We start from the raw sequence: 26401 nt of genomic DNA, 5'->3' as shown, positions 1-26401 counted from the left end.
AGAAATTTGTTTTGGACGTTCTCTTCCGATGATACTGTACTAATGGACTCATTAACCTCGTCTAATAGCGTACGAATAATTATCTTTTCATCATCAAACTCTAGGTTATAGGGAGAAGATTTGAAAGCTCCGGCCTTTTCCATTTTTAATAAAGGTCGCAAGGTAGTTCTCAATTTATCGACAGTACTTTGATCATCAACAGACACACCACGAACCCTAAGCTCATGAAGTAACATTTCCTTTTTGAGATAACAAATATTCATTTTGAAATCCATAATGCCAAGAAATTTCAATAAAGTACAAATTTAATTATTAAATGTAAAATTTAAAAAAAATAATAATGATGTTAATTTTAAAGTAAAAATACGAAGTATTTATTATATCAGTAATTATATAAAGTTCAGTCCAAAAAGTAAACCAAGTGTTTAAGGTGTAAAATGGCAAAATAATACTTGTCAACAAAAATAAAGCAAAGAAAAAGTAAGTAAATATCAAATTAAAAATATCGATATCGAAATCACAGGTAAGTTAGTAATGCAATCCGCCAGGTAAAAAAACAAGGTAAATAGAAAATAGAAAAAGATAAATAGAAAAGGCAAATCAACTATATACCAAAACGTATATCAATCAAAAGGTAAGTAAAAATATCAAAGGTAAATCAAAGGTAAATCAAAGATAAATCAATGAAAATAATCAGTATCAATAATAATCAGGAGTCAAGATAATATTAAAAAAAAAAAAATGAATAAATATTAACCAGCAAGATGAATATAAAATTATTTGGCCCTAAGTCTCTATAGATATATAATAATAATAGATATTAATAGAATTGCTCTTTTTAATGCAATTGCCCTATTTAAATCAATTGCCCCACGTTGGGCGCCATAAAATTTGTCACGCGTTTTGGCCTTAGATTGGCTCTTTTAAATAAAAAAAAAATAAAAAAAAATTTAGAAAAGAAGTAAAAAAAAATACGAAGAAGAAAAAAAATATTATTAAGTTAGCGATTAAGAAAAATAAATATTTATGGAATTTGCAGGGGTCTAGTCGCGAACAAATTTATGCCCTAGCTCAGAAAATTCGGAGAGTAGGGGCGGGTTAAGAGCGCCACTGACTTTAGACGGAAAAAAGTCAGAAATCCCCAAAGGTGTATTTAGGGCCTTACAAGTTCCACAAATACATAAATAAAAAAAAAGTAAATAAAAATAAACAAAAAAAGTCAAGATCTTAGAGAATTATGTAGACATAGGGCCAAAAGGGAAATATAAAAAATAATGCAAACTGATTAGTTTCAGTACCCTCTATTGAAATATGAAAGGTAAATATAGGAAACAGTAAATAGAAAATACCAAATAGCAAATAGTAAATTAAATAAATCAATAAAAAAAATTGTGCACCAAGAAAAATATATCTCACAATACGCAAGTAGCAAAATTACGTAAATACCTAGATACCTTTCGTGATCACGTAAGATTTACAAAATAAAATATATATGTATATATCAGCGCAACTAAATTCAGCTAATATATCAAATTAATCAACAAATTAATAAATCAAATAAATAATGCTAAACCAATTCACTAATAATAATAATTAATAATATAATTATTAAATAAATAAATCAAAATAATCAACTAATAATTATGAATTCATCAGTTCAAGAAATTTAGATATCGAAAAAAAAATGAATAGATTTAAATTTTAAATAGAGACAAAAAGAAACTGTGTCAGCTGTATTAAATTTACAAAAAAAAATTAAAGGAAAAAAAAATGAAATTTTATTTTATCAACAGAACTAAGTATGTGAAAATTTATTCTAATTAAATTATAATGTTAAAAAAAATTATCTACGTTCAGTATTCGTACGCACCAATGAAATTCAAATCGTAAGATAGGGAAAAAAATAAAAATTGAATTGTACGATACCAAATAGTTGAAAATCTTCTAAATCAAATCAATCTTGGGCAGACACCGTCGGCTGTCAACTGTCAACCGTCGACTGTCAACTCCTCCAGAAAAGTAAAATGGATACGGCAAAAAAACTGCTCCAACAAAAAAACTGGCTCAGAGAGAAGTCTTCAACACAGAAGAAAAACTTCTTCGGCCCAGACAAAAAACTTCTTCGGTCCAGACAAAAAAACTCTTCGGCTCCGACGAAAAAAAACCCTACGGAGAAATAATATTATAGTTTCTCCATAGTACGAGATACCATAAAAAAGATAGTTTTTTTTTAAAGAAGAAAAAAAAGTGGAAAGAAATGTATTAATTTAAAAAAATAGGCTTTACCTGCTAACTCAGGGTTTTCTACGAATCCTCAGGTGATTAATATTATTTCTCCCCCTGGATGGAATGGGGTGCTCAACAAAAAAAAAGGCGGGCTGCTTGGTTGACCCACGTCAGCTTTTTGAGGTGAAAATCCCGTCACCGGTAAACCGTAGCACCGTCCAAAAAAACAAAAGGTAAGATAGGATGCTGCAGTAATTTTTGAGGCACACTCGAAAATCCCCACAAGGGTAAAAATCAAAAACTTGACAAAATGACCGAGAGGCCTCTGTACCTCACACTAGCTGAACATAAAGTGACCAAACCAAGGTAGTTCCAAGAAAAACGAAAACCTTTTTTTGCAACAAAGAAATAGCCAGATAAAAACACGAGCCCTTGATAAAATATGGATTGCCAACCATGAGCTGAATAAAGACATGAAGAAAAAGTTATATATTAAAGGAAAATAAAGTTAATATCAATAATTTATATAATTAATAGAATAAATAAAGTTAACGAGATTAATGAAAGTTATATAGAAATTTGCTTATCAAAACATTCAAAAATTAATAAATAACAACAATCTAGAGATATTGCGCATGACTCACTTGCCGGATCGATACGATATTTTTAAGACAATTATGCTTAGAAAATTCTACCTAAAAATTAAAATAGAGCAACATAAATTTAATGAGTTTAACTAAGTGACAATAGGCTCAATAATTACTGTTGATTAAAAAAAATACAAAAATATATAATCAATTTATTAAAGTATATTTTGGGTTGCCTAATAGTTAATGTTAATAAAAATATAAATAAATATTTGACAGTTCAATTCAAAAATTTCTAACCTACGTATTTAGTACCTATATAAACAGAATTAACGGCGGAAAGAATTATTTTATCTATTTCGGCTAAAATAAATATTAAATTGTATTAAATCAAACTAGTTTTGTGCTGCAAAAAAAAATGTTATTAAGTGTGAAATATGTTTAGTTAAAAATAAGGATGGAATAATTACTTTTGTTAACATGTAAGTACGATTTATTTATTCTTGGTTTACTGAATTGAACTGATCGATATTTCAGACTAATAATAATATCAATTAGCGTTAAATTATTAAAGAAAAGAAATAAAATAGTTTAGTGAAATTTTGGCACGTTACACATTAATAAACTATTAAAATATACAGTCCACTATATAACCAGCATAACATATGGTCCAGACGAGCCGGATTAACAAGCAAGGTGAGCCGTATCCATATTTTTCCTAATAAAATACCTAGTTCGAGAGTTTAAGAAATTATTTTACGCGGTAGCCATTTTAAAGTTGTCGCGTAGGTAATTTGCTAGAATTATTTTAATCGTCATGGCTAGTCAAGTTCTAATTAGAAAACGTGGCGGTTTAAAATCATCTTTAACTAATTTTGTTAAATATATCGAGGCACAAAGTAAATTGAAAGAGGGGTTAAGCAATTTTCAACTAGCTAATTTACGAGAAAGATTATCGAAAATTCAGGACGTTTTTTAGTGATTTTGCGAGGTTCAGAACATAGAGAGCACTGTCGAGGATAGGGAATTAGACGAACAATATAGCGAACGATCTCAATTTGAAGACACATATTATGAAAGCGTAGCAATTGCTAAAAATTTATTATCCGTCGATGACGACGTAAATGATCTGAGATTAGCGGGTGAATTGTATTCTAATGGAAGTATATGTTCAAAATCTAGTGTGAATCAAAAATTACAAGTTAAATTACCGGATATACTTCTACCTACCTTCGATGGCGCCTATGAAAATTGGCTCGAATTTCGAGATACTTTTGAATCGCTAGTAGACAAAAATACCGAGTTATCTAGTATCGAAAAAATCATTACCTAAGAGCATCTTTGAAAAATAAGGCAGCAGAAGTAATCAAATCTGTAGAGTTTTCGACAAATGGATATACAGTGGCGTGGAAGACACTTACTGAGCGATTTAATAATAAAAAATTATTAATATATAACCATTTAAAAGCTATTTTCTCAATAGAAAACATTTATAAAGAATCATCAAATAAAATACGAGGTTTAATTGATGATTTATCTAAGCATTTAAATTCCGTAAATCAACTAGGGCAAGATATTTCTAACTGGGACACCATTTTAATATTTATGCTTAATTTAAAATTAGATCAAAAAACGGCTATGGATTGGGAGAGATTTTCAGCTGATATAGATACTCCTAAGCTCGGGGATTTTACAGGATTCTTGAAAAATCGCGCAGATATCTTGGAAACTATTGAATATAAGGGAAATCGTGGAAACAAACCTGAAAAAGTTCGTGACACAAAATCTTTTATGGTAAATAAGATTTCTTGTTATTTCTGCGGCGAAGATCATTTAATTTATACATGTAACCAATTTAAAAATCTAGATATTAAAAACCGAATTGATTTCGTAAAAGGTAAAAAACTATGTATAAACTGCTTAAGAAATAATCATTTTGGTAAACGATGTAAATCAGGACCCTGTAGAAAGTGCAATCAACGGCACAATACTCTATTACATATTGAAAATCGGCAAAGTTCCCCAACTTCAGAAGAATATTCGGAAAGTACTGTTGCAATGGGTCAAGATATATATAAAAATTCAGACTCTGGGCATGTTTTTCTTTCCACGGCTAGGGTTAAAATTCACGACCACTTGGGAAGGGAACATTATGCGCGAGTATTATTAGACTGTGGTTCCCAGTCATCATTTATTTCTTTGTCACTATGTAAACGTTTAGGTTTGAAACAAGAAAATACCAACTTATCTGTTGTGGGAATTGCCAATATCACGTCACAAATTAAGAAAAGGTGTCAAGTCGAAATTCAGTCTTTGTATAAAAACTTTAAACTTTTGTTAAATTGCTTTATTTTGCCCGAAGTGACTAATATTTCATCTTCTAGAGGAATCCATTTTCAATGCTTGGATCTTCCTAAAAATGTACAATTAGCAGACCCAGATTATAATAAGCCAGGCCCCGTAGATATTCTAGTAGGCGCGGATATTTTCTGGATCTTACTAGGTAAAAATCGGATATCGTGTGGAAAACACATGCCTTTCCTACAAGAAACAGATTTAGGTTACGTTCTGGCTGGAATGGTAGGACACGCCGATGATACTTCTAGTAATATTTCTTGTCACTTAAGTACTAATGCTGAGTTACAAAATACTATTTCAAAGTTTTGGGAAATCGAGGAAATTCCCACAAATAAAGTTTTTTCTGAGGATGAGCTCAAATGCGAATCTATTTTCTCACAAATTACTCATAGAGATGCCTCCGGACGTTTTGTCGTTACCCTGCCATTTAAACAATCACCCGATCTACTTGGGTCGTCTAGGGAACAAGCTGAAAAAAGACTATACGCCATAGAAAGAAAGTTAGCAAAAAACAATAATCTCCGAGAATATTACGCAAATTTTATGACAGAATACGAGAATTTAAATCATATGACTTTAGATACTAGTAATATAGCAAATAATGTTGAATATTTCATGCCACATCATGGAGTTTTTCGTGAGTCTAGTTTAACTACCAAACTGCGTGTCGTTTTTGATGCGTCGGCACCATCTAGCCATGGTTTATCGTTAAATTCCATTCAGTATGTTGGTCCAGTCTTGCAAAACGATCTTTTTTCTATTTTACTTAGATTTAGAAAATATTTATTTGTAATTTCAGCGGACATTACGAAAATGTACCGCCAGATACTAGTTGAACCAAGCCAGCGGTCACTTCAAAAAATATTATGGCGTTCTAGTCCTTCCGAAGATGTAAAAGTTTACAAACTAAATACCGTTACCTATGGGCAAGCTTGTGCTAGTTTTCTATCAATTCGATGTCTATTCCAGTTAGCAGACGAATATGAAAAAATTAACCCAGATATTGCGAATATCATTCGTCAAGATTTTTATGTCGACGATTTGTTGACCGGTGCGGATTCTATTCCAAATGCTCAATATATATGCAATGAAATTTCAAAGGTCTTAAAAGGCGGTTGTTTCGAGCTGCGTAAATGGTATTCTAATGAACCTAGCGTTGTAAGTCATATGGATAACGCTACTAGTTCTTGTGAGGTCTTAGAATTTACCGCAGGAGAAAAGGCAAAAACCTTGGGTTTAACTTGGTCTTGTCAAGATGATTTTCTTATGTATCATATCGAAGAAATTCCCTTTAAAAGTAATTATACAAAAAGAAGCGTTCTGTCAGTATTATCCAAGCTATTCGATCCTTTAGGACTCCTATCACCGTGTATTGTGCTAGCAAAGATTTTCATGCAACGCTTATGGCTACAAAAGGTATCTTGGGATGAGCCATTGACACTTTCCTTATCGAACGAATGGTCTAAATTCTGTAAAGATTTACCCAATTTAAATTCATTGCAAATTAGTCGTCATGTCCTAGCTGATTTTCCAAGTTCGTTAGAAATACACGGATTTTCAGATGCTTCCGAGAGAGCCTATGGGGCTTGCCTATATATAAAATCAATTGATTCAAAGGGTTTTTCAGTCATCAAGCTTTTATGTGCTAAGTCTAAGGTTGCCCCGGTGAAGTCACTTACTATTCCTAAGCTTGAACTTTGTGCAGCTTTATTATTAAGTAAACTGGTAAACAAAGTGTTAAGTTCTATTCAACTTTCTTTTGAAAGAATCGTTTTGTGGTCTGACTCTACTATTGCTCTGGCCTGGATAAGAACCCCTCCAAATACGTTAAAGGTCTTTGTAAGCAATCGTGTTGCAGAGATTCAAGCTTTAACTGAAGATTGCGAGTGGCGATATATTCCCAGTACAGACAACCCAGCCGATTTAGTTTCGCGCGGTTTGTTACCAAGTCATATGTTAACTGCGATCGAATGGTGGCAAGGGCCATCTTGGCTTGCGAAAGAATCAATATATTGGCCACAAAATGAACAAAATATCAAATTATTACCAGAATTAAAATCAAAATATCCATTAACATTTGTAGCTATGCTAGATAATAGTTTCCCTTTTGAACGATTTTCTTCATTTTTAAAAATGCAACATGTCACAGCTTATATTTTCAGATTTAAAATAGCCTGTCAGAAAAATTCTAGTCGCGTTGAAGGGCCTATAAGTGTGTCAGAGTTGCGTTGCTCTTTGAAATCTCTAATTAAAGCAGCGCAAAATCAAAGTTTTCCTGAAGAAATTTCAAGGTTGTTGGATAACAAGGGCCTACCCGATAGCAATGTATTAAGTAAATTAAATCCATTTTTGAACGCTAATGGCATTCTTCGGGTGGGTGGTCGCTTGAAACATTCCGATTTCCCAATGGAAAAGAAACACCCTATTCTATTACATTCGAATCATCATTTCACAAAATTACTTTTTGAATATGAGCATGCTATTTTACTTCATCCAGGTCCGCAGTTACTCTTAGCACATATCCGTGAAAAATATTGGCCGATCAGAGGCAGAAATCTAGCACGTAAAATATCTATAAAGTGTTTACGCTGTTTTAAATTTAAACCGGAATTAGTTCAACCAATTATGGGTGCGGCCAACAAAGTGTTAAGTTCTATTCAACTTTCTTTTGAAAGAATCGTTTTGTGGTCTGACTCTACTATTGCTCTGGCCTGGATAAGAACCCCTCCAAATACGTTAAAGGTCTTTGTAAGCAATCGTGTTGCAGAGATTCAAGCTTTAACTGAAGATTGCGAGTGGCGATATATTCCCAGTACAGACAACCCAGCCGATTTAGTTTCGCGCGGTTTGTTACCAAGTCATATGTTAACTGCGATCGAATGGTGGCAAGGGCCATCTTGGCTTGCGAAAGAATCAATATATTGGCCACAAAATGAACAAAATATCAAATTATTACCAGAATTAAAATCAAAATATCCATTAACATTTGTAGCTATGCTAGATAATAGTTTCCCTTTTGAACGATTTCTTCATTTTTAAAAATGCAACATGTCACAGCTTATATTTTCAGATTTAAAATAGCCTGTCAGAAAAAATTCTAGTCGCGTTGAAGGGCCTATAAGTGTGTCAGAGTTGCGTTGCTCTTTTGAAATCTCTAATTAAAGCAGCGCAAAATCAAAGTTTTCCTGAAGAAATTTCAAGGTTGTTGGATAACAAGGGCCTACCCGATAGCAATGTATTAAGTAAATTAAATCCATTTTTGAACGCTAATGGCATTCTTCGGGTGGGTGGTCGCTTGAAACATTCCGATTTCCCAATGGAAAGAAACACCCTATTCTATTACATTCGAATCATCATTTCACAAAATTACTTTTTGAATATGAGCATGCTATTTTACTTCATCCAGGTCCGCAGTTACTCTTAGCACATATCCGTGAAAAATATTGGCCGATCAGAGGCAGAAATCTAGCACGTAAAATATCTATAAAGTGTTTACGCTGTTTTAAATTTAAACCGGAATTAGTTCAACCAATTATGGGTGAACTTCCTCGCGAAAGAGTCACTCCTAGTAGTCCATTTCATATAACTGGCATAGATTACGCAGGGCCATTTTTTATAAAGCGCAATCGAAAAACTCAAGACAAATGTTATGTGGGAGTTTTTATCTGTTTTTCCACGAAAGCAATTCATCTCGAGCTCATATCATCTTTATCTTCAAAATCTTTTATCCAAGCATTGCGTCGTTTTACCTCTAGACGGGGCAAACCTTATAAAATTCTCTCGGATAACGGAACCACGTTTGTTGGTGCTAAAAGAGAGCTCGGTCAATTTCTAAAACAAAAGGCATCCAATTTAATTGACTTATGTGCTAACGATAAAATTGAGTGGTTATTTATACCTCCGTATTCGCCTCATTTCGGTGGTCTTTGGGAGGCAGGAGTTAAAAAGTACCAAACACCATCTTAAAAGGATTCTAGCAAATGCTCGACTTACGTTCGAAGAGTTTACTACGGTGTTGTGCCAAATTGAAGCTATCTTGAACTCTCGACCACTTTGCCCACTTTCTTCCGATCCCAATGATTTCCTTTCTTTGACCCCGGCTCACTTTCTTATTGGACATCAACTGACTGCTGTACCTGACGAAGCTCTAGAAGATACGAAGATCAATAGACTGACAAGATTTCAACTTGTCCAGCAGATGTGTCAACACTTTGGCGACGTTGGCACCGCGAGTACATATCCGAATTGCAACAAAGACAGAAATGGAAGTGCTCCCAAGGAAAACTGAAGGTTGATAGTCTAGTTTTGATCAAAGAAGACAATGCTCCTCCTACTCAGTGGAAAATGGGTCGCATCATTCGTCTTCATCCTGGTTCTGACGGCGTCAGTAGAGTGGCCTCCATTAGAACATCCCAAGGTGTTGTCAAAAGAAGCTTTTCCAAGATTTGCCCTCTTCCAATTGATGTTTGAAAGATGTAACTCTTTCAAGGCCGGGGCCATGTTTGGGCTCAAACTTTTCTAAATGCTGCACTTGTTCCATCTAAATGCTGCCCCCGCTCCATCTAAATGCTGCAACCGATCTTGACCTTTTATCTCTGCGCCTGACGTCCAGCAGTCCGACGGAAGGGGACCTGTCACTTACCACCAGCCCGGCAAGCCGCAAGAATTTACATTTCTTTGTTTTATTAAAACAATTTGTTATATCTTATATTAACATTAATAAACTATTAAAATATACAGTCCACTATATAACCAGCATAACAGTGTTAAAATTTTAATATTTTTTCGAATTATTTTAATTTTCTTCCAAGTACTTTTGGCGTTTTGAATGAAATTTTGAGAGTAAAAGTTACTATAAATGCGACATATTTTAAAGCTAAAAATGTGTCGACAAATTCACCAGGGACGTGTATATGGGTTATCACTGGAATATTTTTCAAAAATAAAACATGTGCGCAACTGACTTTTTTCTTTTGATATAAAAATTGCGTAGGCAGTTTAATGCCAAGTAAAAGTTATCTCTTGGTATTTTGCCGAATTCAGCCTCCTTGATGAGATAAACTCAATTTTATTAATCACAATTAATAAAATAAAAATACAATTAATAAATTATATTTTTTATTAATAAATTATAGTTATTATTACTATTAGCCTAACCTTCAGCAATTTCAAATAAAAAAATAATGCTATTTAAGATAATTACAAAAAACCTAATTTTAAAAGGTTTTAACATCCTGTAACTCTAAAACTATGCATTTCATTACCCATGTTTATAGGACCTTTTTTTCATATTTTTTGATGAGGAATTGATGAGTACTTATTTAAAACTTAAGCAAGTTAATGATATTAAAATTGTATAAAGGTTGCTATTAGACTTGGATCAAGGCAAATTAAAAAAATTGCTTTTATCTCATCAAGGAGGATCATCGAAACTAATGTCGTCATCCGCATCTGCTGACTCGTGACCATCTACATCTTGATATGAAGTACCAGGAGCAAGTGTAAATTTCTTCTTCTTATAAAGGTGGGCTATGGTCATTCGAAAAAAATGTAAAATAATTTTTTCGGGAAACTGCAGATTAACAAAATATACCACAGCTTACACACTGTACTTACGAAATACAGTTCACAGCTACATGTAGTACTGCTTCACATTCTTAGATGGCTTGTAGTGAAATTAATTACATTTACTTTAATTAGACATATAATTATCTCTAATAAAGTCACTGTATTAGTAAGTACTGTTGACCACAAATTAAAACAAAATCGTATTTTTTTCTGTTCAAAATACCGTACTTTTTATGTAAATACCGTGTTTTTACGTACGGTAATAAGTTTGTACCATAAATCGTACATTAACGGAAATTACCGTAAGGTTGGCAACCTTGGGAGGCAGGTTTCCGCTTACCGGCAACAAGCGCCGCGCGCCGCCTCGTGCTCATAAGCTTGAAAGCGTATCGTCAAATCGGCTAGTTCACAGTTAAAGCAAGTAGGCGCCGTCAGCCAGCGTTCTCGCTTTTACCGTAACGTAAAATTTAGTTTATTTCTGCTTTTGCACGCGGCCGCAGTGTTTGATTATGGACAAGGATTTACTAATAGCGACAGTGTTTGAAAAAACACCTGTTTGGGACAAAAAACATAAGCTGCATAGTAACCGAACCGTAGTTGATAAATGTTGGAAAGAAATAAGTGTCGAAATGAACGAAGATGGTAAGTGTGTTACTTATTTATATGCGTATTTAGTATACCGGGTGCGTCTCGAAAGTGGCTCACCCCCTATTACTTTTTTATTTTTTCAGATAAAAAAACGAGATTTGGTATGTTAGTATATGACTTAAATTAAGATTGATTGATATATTCAATTGTTTTCGGTCACTTCCGGTTTCACCGGAAATGACTACAACTTTTGATTTTTAAATGGCACCATCGATATTTTTTTACATTATTCGATAGTAAATGAGACTCTGGAAATTGACATATCATATGTCAACTTTTGTCATTTTCGCATATGGTTTATTTGAAATTATAACATGCGGTTTATAACGACAATTTGACTTGAAATACCAAGTGTATCAAATTATTCGTAAAAAAATGCTTTTTCCAAATATGCTAATGAGCCACCTTCATTCCATTTGAAAAAATTGAGTTATGATTAAAAACACGATATGGGCATCTCTTAACCGGTCAGGACAAGACACTGAAACATTAGACAATCAAATTTATTTTTCCAAGGCTCCTTGATTAAAAATGAGTGTTTTTAACACAGCCATGGCACTTTAGATTGAAATTTAAAATAAAATTTGTTTTTGAGTGAATATGTCAAAAGTTGACTATCATATGTCCACTGTTATTCGATTCAGGAAGTTATTTTCTATCGAATAAAGTAAAAAATACAGAGGATGCTATTTAAAAATCAAAAGTTGTTGTCATTTCCGGTGAAACAGGAAGTGACCGAAAACAATTGAAAACGTCAATCAGGGTGCAGCCACACTATCTTAAAAACGGCGTATCGGCGTAACGGCGTAATGACCTTGAATATATTTCCAGTAATTCTATTGGCTGAAACATTCATCTGTCAGAAATTTTATCTGTCAAATTCATCTGTCAAAAATTTCAGCCAATAGAATTACTGGAAATCGATTCAAGGTCGTTACGTCGTTACGCCGATACGCCGTTTTTAGGATAGTGTGGCTGCATCCTCAGTCCTAATTTACGGCATATAGTAACATACCAAATCTCGTTTTTTTATCTGAAAAAATAAAAAAGTTGTAGGGGGTGAGCACTTTTGAGACGCACCCGGTATAATTTACAATAATTATCGATGTTTTTAAAGGTATGATAAAGGATGTTCTGAAAGATACGTTAATTTCGCGAATATTTTTAGCTTCATTTAGAGGTCTTCCTGTTATTTGTCTTTCGATAGTGTTTCAATAGTCTACAGATACGTCGTTAATATCTCTTTGAAAACCTTATTCCCTGTCGATGATTGTATAATGTAAAACAACGCAATACATTTAATAGATGCTATTATTAATAGTTGCTGTCTCAATATTCGTTCCAATAAATTTTGTAAGTATACGCCATTTTGACGTAATTATTCCAAATGTGCATTCAACGCACTTTCTTGCACGAGATAAGCGTTTATTAAAACATTGTTGCTCAAAACTCAGATTTCCACCAAATGGTTTTAAAAGGAAAGGTAGATAGGTGGATATGCTTTATCACTTATTAGTACAAAAGGTGCCTTTGTTGTTGTTTGCGGAAAATAAGATGCCGTAATATTTAGTTTCTTATTGTTTAATTGGCGGTAGTAATGGGTATTACGATTCTTTTTAGTGAATCGAATCACATGCACGATTCAATTTCTCATATTGAATCGACTCCTACGATTCGTTCATTTAAACGGACCACATGCACAATTTACGTTTCATAAAACAAGAATCGTATCTGGCTTGGAAATGAACATCGATGAAATTCCCCATATAATTTTACATATAAAATGAGAGCAATCTTCATTTTATAGCCATCGTTGACGTCGTTTTTTATCATATTGAGCAGAGGCCAACAATATCTATTTGGAGTTGTATAAAAACACGTTTTCGTCTTTTAGTCCAACATTTAATCGTTTATAGTCGGTAATATTATTTTTGACAAAAATATTAACGTGAAAATTAAATATCTTACGGATACTCCCGTACTAAGCACAGTATAAATAAGTTTTTTTTCTTGTAAATAACTTTCTTATCGTTTGTATTTTATGCCCATGATATTTGTATAGGGCTTTTGTTCAAGTCTAAATATTGGTGCCTACTCTCTATGCCTATACCACCGCCACGAACGATTACATTGTGAACCGATTCAATTCTCACGATTCTTTTTTACGGCTCATCGTTCATATCTTATGGATCCGTGCAGGCCACGATTCAATTTAATGAACTGTATTGTAAGCAATGAATCAATTCTCACGACTCTTTGAACGAACGATCGCTTGTGATTCGATTCAATTCTCACGACTCTTCTTTACGGCTCATCGTTCAAATGTTATGGATCCGTGTTGGCCACGATTCAATTAAACGAACCGTATTCTAAGCAGGGAATCGAATCTCACGATTCATTTTTAATACTCGTTCAAATGAACAACTCGTTCAATCTTTGTCCATCTCTAATTGGCGGTATAGTTCTGATGCTTGAACTGTACCACCGTTGATCTGTTGCTCTGTTTACCATAAGCGCCGATTTCTACAGCAATAAATTTGTAATTAGCATCGGCTTCTCCTTGTAACACTACGGAAAAATGACGTGACATATGGATAGGTTGTAAAACATCCCATATTATAGAAACTGTTTCTTGAACTATTAACCGTCATGGCGAAACTAAAATACAAGATGTTTAAATGACGACTCGGTTGCTAAATATCTGTAACAAAATAATTTTATAACAAATAAGTTTTATAAGAAAATTATATTTAAGAAATATTTTTGTTTCCAGAGGTTAAGCTCCGAAAACAGTGGAAATATTTACGAGACCAATATTCTGTTGAATTGGGGAAACATCCTTTGCCAAGATCTGGAGATGCAGCAGAAGATACGTTTACATCCAAATGGCGGTATTTTCCGCAGCTTCATTTTCTAAAGGACGTAGTTAAGCCAAGGGTTTCGAGCGGGAATTTGTCTAGTACCCAATCATCCCAGGTGACTTTCAAAGAAGAAAGTCAGTCTTCTGTTGAATTTGACGAGAATGGTGGTGATGAGGAAGATTTTGATTCAAGTGAACAAGTCGTAGCCAAAAAAAGACGCGGGAAAGATACATATCAAGAATCAATCCTAGATATAGAAAGAAGAAACGTAGAATATTATTTAGAGAGCGAGGCTAAACAAAATTCTATTGATCAAGAAGACGAACATCTATCATTTTTCAAGAGCTTGCTCCCACATGTGAGGAAAATACCCGAAAACAGATTATTATCTTTTCGATGTCGAATACAAGAAATAGTGGATCAATTTGCCTACCAACTGAACATACACTCTACACCCTCATCTGCGGTATTACTTCATTCTGATGTACCTTCTCCGGGTTACCACATTGTTGATTCAATACATCAGTCTGTTCCCTCAAGGCAACAGTCAAGTCAACAGTGAATTATGTTCCAAGATTGAGAGATATAGTATTTCCCCATGAAATTAAACCAATATTTTTTGCAATATTTGATTTTATAACAATAAAAGTATTAAAAAATGTCTATACCTATGTGGCGGATTCATCTCTCCAGAAAATCCTTCTTTTTCTAGCTATTGTTAACTAAAATACCCATATCTTTTCCAGATTGCCTTGTCAGTTTGGAATTATTAGTTGTATATGTTACAGTAAAAGTTGGAAATCAGTGATTGTTAACAATTACTAGTAAAATCTCACATTCACTGATTTGCTAAGATTACGCCTGTAAAAGTTCAACAGCTATTTTTGAAACCAATTTTTACTAGTGAATGCGCGGTTGCCACATGTTGTAAACGTTGCAACACGTTGACATCTGTCGTAAATTCGCTTTGTTTTTTTGTGGTTATGTATAATTGTTTTGTTATCGTTGTAAAAAGTGCTGTGCGGTATTTTATCTAGGAAGAAATTTTCTGTGAAAAATTAGAGTAATCTAGGCACTCGCAAGAATATAATAGTGCTTGTTCATTTTTGGAATATAATGAAGTCATAGCAAAAGTTAAGCATGCAAGAAAAAATATATTTTAGAGAACCTAGTGACTATAAACTTATTAAAGGGTTTGATATGCTTAAAGTAGCGGGTTTGAAAATACGAATAACCTGCCGTTGAAGAAAATTTATTAAAGCATACTTTATTTTGTCCACGATGAAGAATTTTATTAAAAAAAACCTTGTATCAATAATTTATCTTATGTTTATGAATGTCTTTTTTTAATTGTTTTGTACGATTACAGTTGAGGGTTGGAACCTTTGGTGTTACACAGCAAAATAAAAACACTAAATCACCACAATACACCAAAACACTTTTACTTTTACACTGGACGCGCGTTTCGCTAACCATGTTAGCATCATCAGCAGATGATTATAAACTAAGTTTATAACTTAACTTTAACGCCTTTGTATGTTTTCCCTTTTAATATTTAGAAGGTTATGGCGTTATTTTCTATAATTTTTAATAAATATACTAAAGAAGTAAATTATAATTTTGATATATGTGTAGGGGTCGTCATTTTCTTGACAACTTCTTGATCTTGTCTTGACAAGAAATGATTTTTGATTTTCAAACAAGACAAGAAATTACTTCTCAAGATCAAGATTTCTTGACAAGAAATCAAGAAAATATTGAAATTTCTTGAAAATATAAAATAAAAAAGAAATACTCATTTACTTAGGTATTTGTATATTATATGAATATCCATTAATTGATTGATAAAAGAAAATACGAAGCAAAAAATTTTTGTACTAAGCGGCACTTTGTCGGATGTCCAATGTCCAAAGTTGGCATAAATACGTCCAAAGTCGGATGTCCAAAGTTGGCATACTGTGGGCCAAATCAAACTGGAACCTTTTTTAATGCCTAATAATTTTTTAATTTTTAAATGCTTTTTTTATATAATTTTTTGGATATGTTATGGCCTACGATATTAGAATAAAAAAAACTTTGCAAAGCGGGTCTACTTCAGTGGCATACAGACTTTTTGAATTAACGTAAAACTTTTAAAATAAAAAAAAATAATACATTTTAATGTACGCCACTGAAGTAGAGTAGCTTTTATCGTTGTTGTTTTGACTGTTTTTATCTGACTAATTAAACTTCTACGTCCAGGTGTCTGAGGTGGTAGGTATTCTAAACCAGATTCAATTACGAATGGCTCAGATTTCCTGTTCAACGAACCATCACAATCACTCATTTTAATGTTAGATAATAATAATAATAATTAACAAAATTATGTAAATCTGATGGTTTTGGCTGCTGTAGTATAATGAGCCCAAAGTTTTTGAATTTTTTGAAAATTAGATGCCTGACCCTCGATTTTACGCATAAAGCATAAACATCACATTAACCAATCTCACCGCGACTTTTAAACAGGGGGTTACCTTGTAATAAACTAATTTTAAACGGGGGTTCCTCTTTTGTCAAGATATCAAGAAATTTCAAGATTTCTTGAATCAACTCTCAAGAAACGGTCAAGACAAGGCTTTTTTTAAATTCTTAATATTTTCTTCTTAATATTTCAAGACAAAATAAGAAATTGCTTGTCAAGACAAGATTTCTTGTCTTGCCGATCCCTATATATGTGAATCGCCTTGAATATTGAGGTGATCCAATATTCTTAAAAGTTTTATTTGTTCTAACTTCCACCAACATTCTTCCTCGCCACACTCGCCCTGTAATAATAAAGAATAACTTTTACTGGCAACCTTTGTAGCAGCCTAAAATAATTTCTTATTTTTGCGCTACATCTCTAGCAGAATTTAAGCAAATAATGCCCATCCCTAGTCGGTACCACTGCAATTTTGGTAGTACCGTGAATGCCGTTCGATGTGGTGGCGCAGGGTTGCCATTTATATTATTATTTACATTTTTCTTTAAATGTTGGTGTGTGTTGATTTTTTGTCTTCAAAAGATAATCTCTGGCAGAATTTTAAAGTTTTATTCGGATTTTTCGACACTTCCATTTCGACCACTGGTGAGAAGTCCCAGGGTGGTTTTCACCTTCCCAGAGAAGTTTTTTTGTACGTCGTTTGTGGCGGAGAATAGCCCTGCGAGTAAGTTATAGTTTTTTCTTTTACTTTCTTTCATATACTTAGAGAAAAAATCATTTATTATAGGTGTGTCCCTTACCAACTTAACGGGAAGATTTGACATTTTGGGAGTTTTTTGGAGTAATTTTTTGGACGAGTTTTTTTAAGAAGATTTAGCAGTAGTTTTTTTTGAGCTGAAGTTTTGAGCAGTTTTTGGTTTTTATGAATGGTTCCGTGAAGGTTCCCTGTTGGAGGCTGGTGTGAAATTGACGAGTTTTCCATTTTTCCGCAAATTTACAAGTTTTCTGATGGTTTGAAGCAGTTATGTAATGGATATGGGCCCCAGTACGACACCAAATCAACACTGATTGACTACAGCTTCAGAGCAAAAGCTAAGTACTAATTTAGTTTTGCTTTAGAATCTTTTTGCCTTTTTCTTAAGCTTCTACTGAAACTTACCTTATATTGAAACCTCTTTTTTGATGAAGCTTAAACAAACGATTACGTTTGATGATTTATATTTAGTAATATTTAATTTAAGTTTCGCTATATCAATATAATATTAATTTATTGTTTTTTTTTAAATGACTTTTTAATTCACTTTCAAACTGGAGTTATTTAATTATTAATAAATGTACATAGCTTTTTTATTAAATTTTGTTGTTTTAATTTGAGATATATCATTACTGAACATCATTAGCCTGTGGTAATTTTCTTAATTTTTTAAATATCACCTTAACTTGGCTTAAATTAAGTGGTGCCCAACAATATGCAAAAATAATTAAATGAACCTACACCTATTGTTCACCAGACGAAGAGCAGCCGTACGCTGCGGTTTTCTTTTTAATTTTTACCATCTTTTTTTATAATTTTTCCTAACCTTTTAAAAAGTCGCCGCACCTTTAGTAAATGTTACTTTCACTAGTGAATGTTAGAAATTACTAGGAAAAGTCGACAAATCTTTTTAAAATACCACATTCACTGGTCCAATGCGTAATTGTTAGCATTTCCTAGTGAATGTTAACAATTACTGAATTTCCGACTTTCACTGTAACATATATAATATGGGGTTTTTCATTATTATATGTTTGACGTCTGTAATGAGAAGAATATAATAAAGAGTTATTTTTCAAAAATGCAGATATTTATTATTATGCTAAAAGATCTAAATCTCATATTATGCCTATTTTTAAATATTTTGCAAAGTTTGAAAATACAATGGAACTTGAACAATCTGATATTTAACCTACACAAAAATGCTTTTTAAACAATGCATATCGTTATCTAAAATCGAGTATAAAAAGCGATTTTCAAATTTTAATTAAAGCTTATCCAGTTCGATTTTGAAGCGTTCCTAATGGCACAGATCCACCAGCTACGTCAATAAGCTTTTAGTCCCGTTCGTGTGCAACTTACTGACAAACATACATCCATACGTTATATCAGCAAGCATCAAACGTTTTCATTTAATCCATATTTAATGAAAAACAGGTTGAATAGTTAAGTCCTATTAATCCCTCAGAGCGCGTTTGTCTCCACGTAAATAATTTATTATATCTGTTTGATATTCGCCTCTTGCAGTGCTAGTTGTGGCTGGCCCTTTGGTCTGGGCAAATTCAAATATTCAATAGCCAAGCGCCATCCCAGGGCTATTATTCGACCTGGTTTCTTTATCTACTCAGATGCAAAAACGAAGATATATACAACCGAATATATTTTCCTGAAATTTAAATTGTTATACTTTTTTATTTTTAGCCCTATTTTTATGAATTTTTAGCAAACTGTATACATATAAATATATCAACTTTAATTCGTAAAGTCATTTTTAACATTGAAAATGTTTCTGTTATCCTATATAAGGGAGCCCAAATCAAATTAAAATGCTACATTTGCCACACCATGACGTCATATATACAAGGGTATAGGAAATCTCTGCGCAGCGTGGCCGACTGCCGCCGCGCGCGCAAAAACCATTACATCGCTAATTGTTTATTGATATATCTTTATTAGTTTAAAAGCAAAAAATATGGGGTTTGCTTTGATACCTTGTCAAGACATAAGCGAAACTTTTAAATTGTTTCTTTTTTTCATTTAGGCCTTCGTTTTTCGTTAAATGAAAGTTATATTAAAAAAGTCTATTTTTAAACCAAATTTTCGCATGATTGAAATGAGTTATTCATGTTTAAAGTTTTTTTTGGTCATAAGCGCTAATGGAAATGTTTTTTTGTAAATAATTATAAAAAATTATTCCCTACGAAGACTTTATTGTGTACTGGATCAAAAAATAAGTATTTGTTTTCTCTATACGGTGGTATAAATATATCGATTTTTGATGATAGTGCCCTTTTACTAATTCTAGGTCTAATTTTGTACTACTTTCGGAATAAGGGTCCCCATATCATGTACTGTACTTCCATCCCTGAAAAATTCAGCTTGTGACACCGAAGTGAGACGTAAAGTCAAAATAAGCTTTAATCTACCTGCATCATAGGTAGGTATAGGTACTCTAGGTATATTCTACCTAAACAGTAGCTGACAGTAGTAATTAATTTTTATCCGATAAGTAGTTGTCATTATATAAGTTTAATCATCTTATACCTCCTATAACGGTAGGTTTTGGATTTTTTCCTGATTGGTTTGTTAAACAAAAATATACTGGGCATATAAATGTCTAACACAATACATGTATTGAATGCACTTATTTTAACCAATGCATTGTTTTGTTTTTGGTTCCTCTCAAATCTCACAAATAAGAAATGTTTTATAGTTTTTATTATAAAAAACAGTGATTATACAATTTAATTGCACCCGTTACACTGTTTTCTGTAAGGGGTGTAACCAGGAGTATATTTCGTAACCTCTTACGATATAAGAGGGCACAAAGTGTTTTATTACTTAATGCTTAGATTAAAATTTAATAATATATTTGTACATAAAATAAAATAGACTAGAAAGTAAATTAATTAATATTGACGTAATTACTAAATAATTACAATTTTTTTTTCTAATTATTTTAGTGTATTTTTAGTCACCTAATTATAAAGGAGAGATATCCAACCATTGCATTATTTTACTCACAAATAAATGTTTTATGGTTTTTATTATAAAACAAGGATTAATTTATTATACACCCCTTAACCCAAACACTCCAAGGAGGATATTTCGTGACCCCTTATTTAAAGTGGACAAGCTTTATTAGTCAATGTTTTAATTACCCAACGTCTTTAATAAAAATCTAATGTAATTTTTCATAGAAATGATCTGACATAAAAAGCAAATTTTATATAAAAACTTTTTGATTATCTACAAGGAGTAAACCGCTGACAAATGTCTGTATACTAATGCCAAAGTAATGCCAAAAATACAAATTAAATACCAAAATTTCTCATATAATGCCCCACGAATGCCAAGCTGATTCCAATATAATACCACTAATACCACTAATAATATGTAACACATTTGTTTAACGAATTAACCAGTAGCAATAGTGGTAGGTACGTTCACAGATTTTTTCCTAGGTAACTTAAAAGTCGTTAAAAAGTCTAATTATATTTAAAGAAGATATAATTCCAACTAATTGCATTATAAGGCCAATAATGCACAAGTAATACCATTAAAATTTTAGCGTTTTTAATTTGTGTAACATATTTCTTTAAAAAATTAACCTGTAACAATAGTGGTAAGTACGCGCACAGATTTTTTCGCTAGGTAACTTATTACGTCGTTAAACAGGTCTATAAAAGCTATAACAACATAGGTAACTAATATTTATAATTTCATTCGAGTTTTAATCTCAAATAATAAATGTTTTTACTGGTGTATTTCTGAAGTGTTCATTATTAAAAGTAGATATTCTTCAAGTTATGTGAAGTAATAAGTAATGTTTCCGGTGAGACCGCGTATATGTCACCGGATTCTGGTTAGTATAAAGACTTTTTTCTATAGAAAGAGTTTTATCTATATTTTTCTTTCAAAATAAGACTAATTTCTTCTTATTCTTTTAAGTATTACAGTGTTTCTTTTTCCTAAAATGTTATACTTAATTTTCGCTTAAAATTAAAAAATCACCAAATGGAGGAAAATATACGTTATTGAATAAAGTTTATACAAATCACTTTACCATAACAAAAAAGTAAAAACATGTCATGGCGGAAGATATTCAGGTGGCATTTCACATATTTATCTATTAAAATCGAGATTAAAATAATAAACTTGCGTAACATGTTATACATGAGATAGAAAGTTTCAGAATCGATTAATACGCAATATGCTACGCAGTCAACTTGTTCCTATGCGCGGATGAGCGTCTTCGCGCCGCCGCGCCGAAGGGAAATCGAGCTACGTTTGGCTAAACAGGCTGGACACGGTGGACTACATTTATGTTACACAATTATAATATTGGCGAGTCTGAATATTTATAAAAATTTGCAAAGTAAAATATGTTGGAAAAATAATTAATCCATACATATATAAAAGCTCAAAGGGTTTTTTTGTTGCATCCATCCCGCCGAAACCGCTTCACCAATCTTAATGATTCTTTTTTTAAATGAAAGAAAAGTATATATGTGTAGATTTGTTATGAAGTATTTTTATAGTGCTTAATGGCTATTTCTTTGTGTAAAACGACTAAATACTAAAACATACCTCAAAACACCTACACACAATACCTCCAGAAATAAATTATTGGTCATTGTCAGTGGTTTGTCAGTTAGATTATATTATATTAAGTTTTTAGATATTTTAGGAGTGAGTTCATACCACCAGCTTTAGATACATAAATATTAGCACAAAGGTTCGTTTAAATGACATTGGTGAATTAGCTACACAAAGCGATTTTAGGAAATTCATCCTCTTAGAGAGCAAGATGTCGGAACAGTTTGTTGTATGAAAATTCCTTACTATTTGGTCTAGAAGAATGAAATCCTACAAAAAGAATTAGAAGAAATTTTTGAAATTCATCAACCAAATGGGTAAAGTTAGTAAAAATTTATATAAAACTTGGTGACCTCTGGATTATACACATAAAAATTGGCACAAAGATAAAGCGAATTTATTAAATTTATACCCTTAGGGAGTAGAATAGGGAATGAAAGTTTGCTGTACGAAAATGCAATACTATAACATTATAAACCAGACAGTATAAAATTTTATACAAGGGTTTATTTAGTGACATCATAACGAAATATATCTTCCTCAATTATCCTTCAAAGAATAATAAAGAGAGTATTAGTGCTCTTAATAAATAAAAAAAAAAGATGAAAAATAAAAAAGATCTAGGCTCACTAGCTCTCTATAAAGAAGTAAACAATCATTTAAATCAATGCATGAACGATTCGAGGTGTAACGCGAACGTAGTCGCAGGAAAAAGCCAGTAATTTATCAAATTATTTTATTTAACTGATTAATTTTCATTGAAAAGGAATTTTTGTAATTCGCCACTATATTAGTTAAAAACTATGAAACTCATATCAAATTTAAGTTTTGAGATTTTGACTTATACTTTTTACAAAATCTGAACATATTTTAAAAGAAAAAAAAAAGTTTTTCATAATATTTGTGTAGATTGACTACAAGTTGTATAACATAAATTTCTACGACCGGTCTACCTAGTGGTCTGCAGCATCGCCTTGTGGTGCAAACGTGGGCCTGTTAATCTGTGACGTGACGCACAACAGCCAGGAAAAACAGAAGTGTGGCTAAGAATTTAGTAATTAAAAAAAAATGTCTTTTAGATACAGTAGTAGGTATTAAAAAGTTTTGTGTTTAAATGGGGTTTGCCTTTAACAGTTAAAAAATTATATCGTAAGGTGTAACTTTCCGTAAGAATTCTTTATCTGTCATCAATCATGATCTGTCATCATGTTAACCTGATGTTTTGTATGTTATTTTGTTTTTTTGCTTGTTTGTTTTACGGATAGGTGCGATCGCATAATTATTATTGATAATGTTTTATTTAATGTTAACATTACTACTTTTTCAGTGAATCTTTAAATATGTTGTTTTTTGTTAAGTTCGTTATTTAAACATATGTATGTAATACACTCATATTAACACTAATCATATTTTTACGTTTTTATTCATCATTTTCAATGCCCCCCCGGTTGCATCTTTGTAAAGGACTGTGAATTTTTATAAACTTTAGTATTTGGCTCATTATACAGAGTTAATGGAAGAGTTGTTTTTTACACTAACTTTAAAACACCCTGTGCAATAATTTCGTGTGTAAATTTTCCTAAAATACAATTTTACGGTCAGAACCATGACTCCTGACCATTTTGTTTTTTGATTCATTGCTTAATTTTTAAGAGCGAAATGAACTGATCACGATTAATTTGCAGTTTTTTCCAATTATAGTTACTTTTTGATGTATTTTTTTTTAATATGACTTGATGGTTTTGGTGACATATTACGCTGCATTGGATACTCTATACTAAATTTAAAAAAAAAAATTTAAAGGCTAAGGATATAGTCCTAGTTTTAATAAACATTAATAAGGATAACAGGACTAACAATAGTAAAGAAAACATCTGTAATACTCAAGTATACAAACAGAAAAAAAATTGTAAACAATACCCTAATCTTTGTATAACTTCCCGTGGCATCTATAAATGCCTGTATATACGTCCGTTCATACTGTCATTGCTGCTGCATAGTCCAAGCGAAGAGCATACCTATAATTAGGGTTGCCAACTTTCAAAATAATACAGATAGATGGTATAAATAAATAATATAGATAGATGAATCTTTCTTAGATTTTGAGTTAGGCATGTAAAAAAGAGGACTTTTTCAATACGTGAGAGAAAAGAGGACAGTGAGATCAAAAAGAGGACTGTCCTCTAGAATAGAGGGCGGTTGGCAACCCTATATACTTACACTCAAAATTGGAGCTCAAATGATTCAGCCCATACAATTTTAAAAACTCTTCCATTTTTATAGACAAAACACATTAAACTAGTTGCGTGCCCAAATACATCCACAATTAGTACTAACCACAATAATAAACGCCGCCGCGCCGTCCGTACTCTCTAGCGTCTCGAGCTTGACAGGGTCTAACACGAAGACGACGAGGAAACCTCTTTAAGTATGGGGTAGTATTCCCTTTAGTTAGATAGTATAGATTATTGAAATATAAACGTATGGTTTTCGGTCAAGTATTTCTAAATAGGATTTAAACCATGAATCTTTCTACTTAAATTATAGTCGTATTGTTTGCAATTGTTTTGGTCATTAAAGCAAGCAAATAATAATTAAGGCTAAAGAATACTATTTATTTTATCGAAGCAAATATTTACTTAACTTACTTGTACACATATTTATTAAACTAACTTCTTAATACAGAGATGTAAAATATTTGTTTCAACCATTTTAAATCTTGGGTTAATTAAATACTGGTCAAATAACTGATACAATTGGTTGAATCATGCATAATTGATTAAATTAAATATAGTTAAGCAAATTTAATTATAGATCACTTTTTCCCAATTAAATATGGGTCAAATACACCATTTAGTTGAATGTTGGCGTTGTAGTTTTTTCTGTGTACATTTAATGAAGCTGGTACCGCTTGGCGACTTCTAAAGGGGCGTCCAGACCAGATGAGCGAGCAGTAACGAGCGCGAGCAAATTAATATTAAATATTCAAATTCGCTCATGATTTCTGCTGCTCTCGAGCACATGATCAGCTTCCGTCCAGACCTAGCGATTATTTGTATGTTCGGCGTTGATCGGTGTGTGGCACTTCATGTTTATAATGTCGGAAAAAATCATTGCTTGTGCGCCTTTCATTGTATTTTATAAATTATTGAAACGTCAAAAGAGAAAACGACTGCAGAGGAGATGGTGGAACATAACTCTTTTTAAAAATCGAGTTTCTTATGGTGGTAATAATTTACTAAACGATGTTGAAACAGAAGATTCTGGAGAATTTAAGAACTTTTGTCGGATGTCACTTACAGATTTCAATACCTTATTAGATTTAATTGACATAAAAATAATGAAAAGTGATACCAATTACCGAAAAGCAATTTCACCTAGAGAAAGGCTAGCTATAACCTTACGGGTCTTGGCGATTTTTGTACTCCTCTATTAGTTCTAAAACAACTTCATTCGGCCATTCCATTTTTGATATTTGATCGCAAACGTGGTAAACAAAATACCATCCAAACCGAACGTGTAGTAGCGCGAATTTTCTTTGATGTACAGACACGGCGTGGAACAGCGTCGAGCGCGAGCAGGCAATCATTCGCTCGCCCGCAGAGCCGTCCACACCAGTTAAAGGTGCGTATTCATTATCCGAACGAACGAACGAACGAACGAATGAAAGTGCGGTATATTTAGACGGGGACCAAACGCATGCGGCCGTTCGTTCGTTCGTTCGCTCGACCATCCGTTTCGAGTCGGTACATCAAAGGCGTTCGCCAACAAATGCCTCCGGTCTTCTCGTGCGGTCCTATCGTGCGGTCCCCGTCCATACCACTAGCGAACATTCGTTCGTTCGCTCGTTCGTTCGTTCGTTCGGATAATGAATACGCACCTTTAAGCGTTCCCATAGAACATACCCAAATTCTTGCTCGCTCCTGCTCGCTCATCTGGTCTGGACGCCCCTTAACGCTCCTGTCAAGCATTTCCCAAACGTCGAACATCATGGGCAGTTCATAGTAGTATACAGGATGCTACAAGTTTGAGGGACGAGCATTGGTATCTTTGAAACCGTAATAGATACGAAGATGGTTAAATTGGGGGTAAAGTTGCCTACTTGGGATATTCACCAAGATGCCATCAAAAATGCTTTAAAAATTTGAAGGACTGCTGAATTTTTTGGAGAAAAACGGATTTTTTTGAAAATAACTTTTATTTTTTCTTGTCGTTACTTTTTAGAAAATAAAAAAAACTAACTGCACATCCTCATAGATCTGTTCTGTGCTCACAAGCCACTTTATTAGAGCTATCTGATAGTATGTTTAGATTTTCAAATTAGCTGATAATTTTTGAG

General features: G+C 32.7%; 2 protein-coding genes across 2 annotated transcripts; both read left to right on the top strand.

The window, feature by feature from the left end:
• Positions 1-4871: 4871 nt before the first annotated feature.
• LOC115879064 lies at positions 4872-8210 on the top strand. Its single transcript, XM_030895702.1, has one exon. The coding sequence runs from the start codon at positions 4872-4874 to the stop codon at positions 8208-8210; it is 3339 nt and encodes a 1112-aa protein (XP_030751562.1).
• Positions 8211-11142: 2932 nt separating this feature from the next.
• On the top strand, positions 11143-14879 carry LOC115879266. Its single transcript, XM_030895978.1, has 2 exons — positions 11143-11381; positions 14161-14879. Exons 1-2 carry the CDS (start codon positions 11249-11251, stop codon positions 14808-14810), a joined length of 783 nt encoding a protein of 260 aa, XP_030751838.1. The 5' UTR covers positions 11143-11248; the 3' UTR covers positions 14811-14879.
• The last annotated feature ends 11522 nt before the right edge of the window (positions 14880-26401 follow it).

Source organism: Sitophilus oryzae, unplaced genomic scaffold, assembly GCF_002938485.1.
Source record: "Sitophilus oryzae breed Bouriz unplaced genomic scaffold, Soryzae_2.0 scaffold_1576_pilon_pilon, whole genome shotgun sequence".
Taxonomy (NCBI): domain Eukaryota; kingdom Metazoa; phylum Arthropoda; class Insecta; order Coleoptera; family Curculionidae; genus Sitophilus; species Sitophilus oryzae.
The sequence above is the reverse complement of the archived record's forward strand: the minus strand, read 5'-3'. Positions and strand labels throughout refer to the sequence as shown.